The sequence below is a fragment of the Heteronotia binoei genome, chromosome 20 (assembly GCF_032191835.1).
Source record: "Heteronotia binoei isolate CCM8104 ecotype False Entrance Well chromosome 20, APGP_CSIRO_Hbin_v1, whole genome shotgun sequence".
Classification (NCBI taxonomy): Eukaryota; Metazoa; Chordata; class Lepidosauria; order Squamata; family Gekkonidae; genus Heteronotia; species Heteronotia binoei.
Window position 1 is genome coordinate 28,251,550 of NC_083242.1, and position 7,179 is coordinate 28,258,728.

General features: G+C 46.1%; 1 protein-coding gene across 1 annotated transcript in view; it reads right to left on the minus strand.

Annotated features, from left to right (window-relative positions):
• Positions 1–7,179, minus strand: part of LOC132588612 (ral guanine nucleotide dissociation stimulator-like 1) — a 72,353-nt gene that overhangs the window by 27,041 nt on the left and 38,133 nt on the right. Inside the window, exons 9-13 of the mRNA XM_060261043.1 lie at positions 5,838–6,034; positions 4,332–4,354; positions 2,819–2,908; positions 2,440–2,658; positions 1,040–1,143 (exon numbers count right to left, since the gene is read on the minus strand). Of these exons, the coding sequence (XP_060117026.1) occupies positions 1,040–1,143; positions 2,440–2,658; positions 2,819–2,908; positions 4,332–4,354; positions 5,838–6,034 (633 nt within the window). The remainder of the gene's footprint in view (positions 1–1,039; positions 1,144–2,439; positions 2,659–2,818; positions 2,909–4,331; positions 4,355–5,837; positions 6,035–7,179) is intronic.

Below are 7,179 nucleotides of genomic sequence, written 5' to 3' on the forward strand. Positions count from 1 at the left end.
GTCAAGTGCATCTTTAAGACCAATAAAGTTTTATTCAGAACGTAAGCTTTCATGTGCTCCAAGCACACTTCATCAGACAAGGAATCAGGTACGGGGAGCAGGGCTACATACAGCTGGTAGGCAGTGGTTTAGAATGCAAACTGGTACAAATGTAAGATTCAATGACAAAAATTAGTAAAATTAGCAAATTCAGCAAACCTTTGATCTGGGTAGCATGAGCATGCGAAAGCAATAAAACCGTAATATGTCAAAATGTGAGAATGTCTGTCAATCACTTTATTATATAAGCCTGGGTCAAAAAGAGGGCATTACTTTCTCAGAAGTTTTTCCCATCTAATTAATTAACCTTTTAACATGTAACATACATACAGTTTGCCGTGAGAAGAAAAATCCTTTAAAATATACTGGAAGATGGGTTTAGTATACGTAATGAGATAAACAGCCAATATCCCTATTTGACTATGTTGATACAGCTAAAAGAGAAATACATTGGATAGTGATGTTCTTGTCCACCTAATTTACTATTTAACATGTACACATAATTCTAGTTTGCCGTTAGAAAAAAGGAATACAATAAAATGCAGGGGTGGCCAACGGTAGCTCTCCAGATGTTTTTTGCCTACAACTCCCATCAGCCCCAGCCAGCATGGCCAATGACTGGGGCTGATGGGAGTTGTAGACAAAAAACATCTGGAGAGCTACCGTTGGCCAACCCTGAAACAGAGTGAAAACAGGTTAAGTATATGTAATGAGATAAACAGCCAATATACCTATTTTGAGTATGACAAATCCAAAAATTATTGTGATACACTATTCTAACAGAGAAATACATTGGAATACTGTGGATGTATAACTATACTCAGTAATTTAGCAATAATAGGTAATTTTTAAATAAAGAACGCAGGAATGCAGGAACTAGGTCTGACCGTTTGTTCCTTTCCAAGGTGTCTCATGATCCTGTGCCCAGAGAGCATCCCTCAGAGAATCAGCAGAACAAATGCAAACCTCTATGGAAAGGAGCAGGGTGGGGGAGTCTTACTTGGAGACTTTTTCCCAGGTCTTTTTCAGCCGATAGACTGAGGTGGATTGCAGGGCAGATATTATGGCTTTCAAGGACGAGAAGTTCTTCAGGAGCCGGCATTCCTGAAATAGGAATTATTTTTAATTCAAAATGTATATTAAAATATTAATTAACCATACATATAAAATATTCTTCATCTTCTGAGTAATCCAAATACAATCATAAAATAAATGTCAACAGATTTCGAAGCTCAAACTAGACTAGTGCTGTTAACTCACAATTGAGGTTATTAATATTAAGCATGTGCATAGAATAAGGTCTTGTCGAGACAAAACACTTACACGTATAAACATACACACACACTCAAATCCACAACAAAAAAAGGGGGGGAGGGAGAGAGCAAGTAAGGTCAGTGCAATGCTATTAAAGAATGATATTCTGCAGTAGGCATAGAGCGGGCTGAAGAACTCATGTTCCAAGTGAGAAAAGGTTCCCATTTCAGCTCTGATGCGAGTTGTAGGCAAAAAACATCTGGAGAGCTACCGTTGGCCACCCCTGATCTAGAGGATGGTGTGGAATTGTTTTCTGTGACCCCAGAAGGTAGGACCAGAACCAATGGGTTAAAATTAAATCAAAAGAATTTCCGGCTCAACATTAGGAAGAACTTCCTGACCGCCAGAGCGGTTCCTCAGTGGAACAAGCTTCCGTGGCAGGTGGTGGGCTCTCCTCCCTTGGAAGTTTTTAAACAGAAGCTAGATGGCCATCTGACAGCAGTGAAGATCCTGTGAATTTAGGGGGAGGTGTTTGTGAGTTTCCTGCATTGTGCCGGGGGTTGGACTAGATGACCCTGGAGGTCCCTTCCAACTCTATGATTCTATGAGTCTATGATTCTATGAGATGGGGATGTTTAGCCTGGAGAGAAGGCGGCTGAGAGGTGACAGGATCACCATCTTCAAGTACTTGAAGGGCTGTCATAGAGAGGATGGTGTGGAATTGTTTTTTGTGGCCCCAGAAGGTAGAACCAGATCCAAAGGGTTGAAATTAAATCAAAAGAGTTTCTGGCTCAGCATTAGGAAGAACTTCCTGATCATTTGAGTGGTTCCTCAGTGGAACAGGCTTCCTCAGGATTTTCCTTCCTTGGAGATTTTTAAACAGAGGCTAGATGGCCATCTGACAGCAATGAGGATCCTATGAATTTAGGGGGAGGTATTTGTGAATTTCCGGCATTGTGCAGGGGGTTGGACTAGATGACCCTGGAGATCCCTTCCAACTCTATGATTCTATGAGTCTAACAAGTAACAACAACAACAAGGTTTGTGACAGGCTAGCTTAATTTGGGGTTTGGTCCATGGGTCACCACAAACGCCCACACTGCTTTTTTGTTAGGTTCATGCCAATCCCTGCAAATGGCTGCTTACAAGTGCAACGTTGATCCATTTTTCAATTATCCTTGCTCGTTGAGCCTTCGTTTTTACCGCCTTATTATTCAAGATGGTAGCGGTGACGCAGTTGGTCACTGCATTAAATTGGTTGATCGTGGCTCTGATGGTGGAAGCCAAATGCTGATGTTCCTTCTTGTCCCTGTTAGACCAGACACAGCCCAAGCAGTTGTGGGGTATCACTCTCTTAAACAGCTCCTAGAACAAAACCAACAGCAACAAAAAAGGCCATCAAGCAAGAGCAAAGGGGCGGCAGGGGAGGGGGGGGTGGCAAGGCTGCCTGGGGCGTTATGGGCCCTAGGGCCAGTCCTGACTGCTTCTCTCCAGACCATAACCCTGAGGTGTATTCTATACTTACGGCATCGATGAGCGTCAGTTGCTCTGCAATGAGGTCCTCTGGAAACGCAGAGAACTCTTCTGACCCCCCAGCTTCTTCTTCAAGGGCCAGCTCATCAGCTGCTATAATAGAAGGCTCTTGTGAGAACAAATGCAAATATTCTTTCGGACATTTCATTAAAGGGTCTGTGCGCATGTACATTTCCTGCAAAAGCCCTGCTGTGCTGAAAACTATACTGACCGAAGAACAAACTGTGCCGTCCAAAAATTGGCTACTCGGATTATGGAAGAAACTCTGCTTTTGCGAAACGTGATTCTTTAAGCTAGCGATCACGTGAAGGGGAAAAATCAACCTTTCAAGCCAACCATTGTGTGTATGGACTCCTCCTTTTCTCATAAAATTGGATGATTTTCCGTTTCTAAGTGACCGAAGAAACTTTTGGAGCCATACCTCTTATTATTTTCTTTGTGCTGTATGGTACTGTGCTTGTACATTACCAGTAGAATTTGTAAATTTTGTGACTGTGTATCAACGAATGACTTCCTGTTATTATTGCTCACATTAAGGTAAGGTAAGGTAAGGTAAGGTAAAATTTTATTTGTATCCCGCTCTCCCCGCCTAGGCAGGCTCAGGCCGGCTAACAACATCTTATACATATACAATAATAAATATAAAAACTTTAAATTTACAATAAAACTTAAATTTAACATCATAAAAACCCGTTAATGTATTTAAAAATTCATAATTTAGTTTAATCTGGCAGCAATGGTGACATTCTGACGCTAATTTCTGCCGGTGTGATTAATTCCATGTTGGCATAGACTTGGCGGATCCTTAATTGAGAACAATTCAGCAGTCGATGTATGCTTGTTTAAAGAGGGCAGTCTTGCAGGCCCTGCGGAACTGATCAAGGTTCCGCAAGGCCCGCACCTCCTCAGGAAGCTGATTCCATAGGGCGGGGGCCGCTATTGAAAAGGCCCGTGCTCGGGTATTCTGGAGCTTGATCTCTTTCAGCCCAGGGATAGTCATTTTATTTTTTCCAACTGACCTCAGTGCCCTCTGGGGTTCATATGGGGAGAAAAGAGAGAAGTGTAATTATTTGGACGTCACAGTTTGTTTGTTCTTCTGTTTCCTCACTTGGCTTGTTTCTGAAAACTATACTGAAACATCACATCACTTCAGCCAATGAGCGATGCAAAAAAGGTCAAGGTAGTCCCCTGTGCAAGGACCAGTCATTTCCGACTCTGGGGTGACGTCGCATCACGATGTTTTCATGGCAGACTTTTTTAAGGGGTGGTTCGCCATTGCCTTCCCCAGTCATCTACACTCCCCCCCCCCCCCCAGCAAGCTGCGTCCTCATTTGACCGACCTCGGAAGGAGGGAAGGCTGAGTCAACCTTGAGCCGGCTACCTGAACCCAGCTTCGACCAGGATCGAACTCAGATTGTGAGCAGAGAGCTTCGACTGCAGTACTGCAGCTTTACCACTCTGTGCCACGGAGCGATGCAATAGATGGAGGCAAGCCGGTTTCCGACTTCAGGTGAAAAGGACACTGTGGCTTAATATCAGACGGCTGGCTCATGGCAGTGTCCTGCCTCCCTGGAAGAGAGCCAGCCAGAAACAGAGCACCCGGGAGCTTCCAGACAGCGCTCAAAAGAGGGACGGGCCGCGGGCACCCCAGGGAGAGTCCGGAGCACGCATGCGCCCTGTCCGCAGCTCCCCGGGTGCTCTCAGACTGCTTCCTGGCCTTCCAGATGGCTGGGCAGGCAACTCAGAGATGCCCCAGTGAAAAGGCACCACTTTGAATGATGCCTTTTGGAGCCGGCTCCCGGCAAGCCAGGGCAACATGGGAGCAGGACGGGAATGGCAGGCAGACGTCCGCATGTGGACGTGCTTGTTTGATCCACCCGCCTCCTGTCCCCCGGGGCAACTTAAAACACTCATCTGTAAATCAATTTGGAACAAGTTTAGTATGATTGTTATTTCTGGAACACTCCAGGAGGCAACCAGGGCGTTTGGGGGGGGGGGGGTTGGTAGCAGGAGCTCCTTTGCCTATTAGGCTACACCAGGGCTTTTTTTTTGGCAGGAAAAGCCCAGCAGGAACTAATTTGCATATTAGACCATACCCCCTGATGCTGAGCGAGCTGGAACTGCATTCCTGCTAAAAAAAAAAGCGCTGGGTTACACCCCCTGTTGTAGCCAATCCTCCAAGAGCTTACTGTAAGAAGAGCCCTGTAAACTCTTGGATTGGCTACATCAGGAAGGTGTAGCCTAATATGCAAAGGAGGTGACATTCAGTGGGGGGAGGGGGGTTATCACTGATCTTTATTGCATTATTCTGCTCTCTGGGATCGTTTTGTGTCCGTTTCCTACTCTTTTTCCACAAAAGCTGGCGGGGGATATTGTTAGATCCAGCAGGAACACACAGGAACGCAGTTCTGGCTGGCTTGATGTCAGGGGGTGTGGCCTAATATGCAAATGAATCCCTGATGGGCCTTTTCTACAAAAAGCACCATGTGAAACAGTGGTGACACCAGGGGGTGTGGCCTAATATGCAAATGAGTTCCCCGCTGGGCTTTTTCTACCAGAAAAGCCCTCATTAGATCCATTCCACACCAGTTCCAATAGCCTTCTAGCTATGCTAATTATGCCCAAAGGAAATGTTCTGTCTTGGGAAGGGGTAGGCTTGCCAGACTTGTCAGCACATACAGCATTCCGGTGTCGCTACCGCTCACAATCGCTTCGATGGCTCTTTAACTCGATAAATGTAAATTTGCCTATTGTACGTCCCCAGCTCAGCCCCTCAGATAGGAAAAAAACCCCAGCCACAGACGTTTCCCTTTGTTACGACAGCAGCTAAGAAACAAAATCTCATGACCTAAATGCCCCAATCCCAAAAGAGCGGCTATTCAGTACACAATCCACTGTGGCTGATGATGCCATTTAGCCCAACCCAAAACCAGACCATTCTGGAGAGAAGCAATTCGACTATATGTAGCATTTGACTTCAAAAAATGATTCTCGCCTTCTGGGATAAGTACGGACACTACACTTACTGTCAGACACCGGTTCTCGTTCCGCCTGCTCCAGCAGTTGCATTGCCTTTTTTTCTACACTGGAATCAGGCATGTTAAGAGCCAGGAAATCTAACAGTTTCCTCAGAGAGACGTTGGCGGGTGGCTCCAGGAAATCATCTGGATACCGTTCCAGCCAGGCCGTTAGGACGGAAGTTATTGCCCTGAGGGGGGAAAAAATTCCACACACATTTTGAAAAGTTAGATACATCACCCAGTCTCATCCTATACCCCAGTGAGCCTCAGCTTCCACTGTGTGTGTCGTGTTTCCGCAAGCCACTTCCAACTTATTTATTTATTTATTTATTTATATTAAGATTTATACCCCGCCCCTCTCACCTAAGTGTCTCAGGGCGGCTTACAACATAATAATTCAAACAACTTCAGTTTAAAACATTTAAAAATACAATTAAACCATAAATTAATAAAAACAAGATAGAATAAAACCGGCGGCCTATAGATACATTTTATTCCATCCAAGATATTTTTAATTGTCAGTTAATGTCATAGGCCTGCCGGAAGAGGACTGTCTTACAGGCCCTGCGGAATTGCCCTAGATCCCGCAGGGCCCGCACCTCTTCCGGCAGCTGGTTCCACCAATAAGGTGCCGTTATTGAGAAGGCCCGATCCCTGGTGGATTTTAGACGGGCCTCCTTTGGCCCGGGGACTACCAACAGGTTTTGTGAACCTGAGCGTAGTACTCTCTGGGGAACGTGTGGGGAGAGACGGTCCCTAAGGTAGGCAGGTCCTAGGCCATATAGGGCTTTAAAGGTAATGACCAACACCTTGTACCGGACTCGGAATATTACTGGCAGCCAGTGCAGACCCTGGAGCCCCGGCCGAATGTGCTCCCGTCTTGGGATCCCTAATAACAGCCGGGCAGCAGCGTTCTGCACTAACTGCAGTTTCCGGGTCCGGCACAAGGGTAGCCCCATGTAGAGGGCATTACAGTAGTCCAGCCTCGAGGTGACCGTAGCATGAATCACTGTTGCCAGGTCGTCACGTTCCTGGCATGCCTCCATGGTATGCCTCCATGGGGTGGGGGTGGGGTGGGGGTTCAAGGGGAGAGGCATCCAGCTGCAGTTTGCCATTGCCTGGTGGTTTCTCATCCAAATGCTAGCCAGGGATGACTCTGCTTAGCTTCTAAGATCTGAACAGATTAGGCTAGCCTTCTGCTTCCATAGACCGATGAAATATTATTAGGGCCCAAGCTTCCATCTAAGGAGGAAACCGGTGTTTTCCCAAGAGCCTGAAACGGAGGAGGTAACGCCTTGCCATTGCTCCACTCGCTGGAATGGCCTTGGGTCAG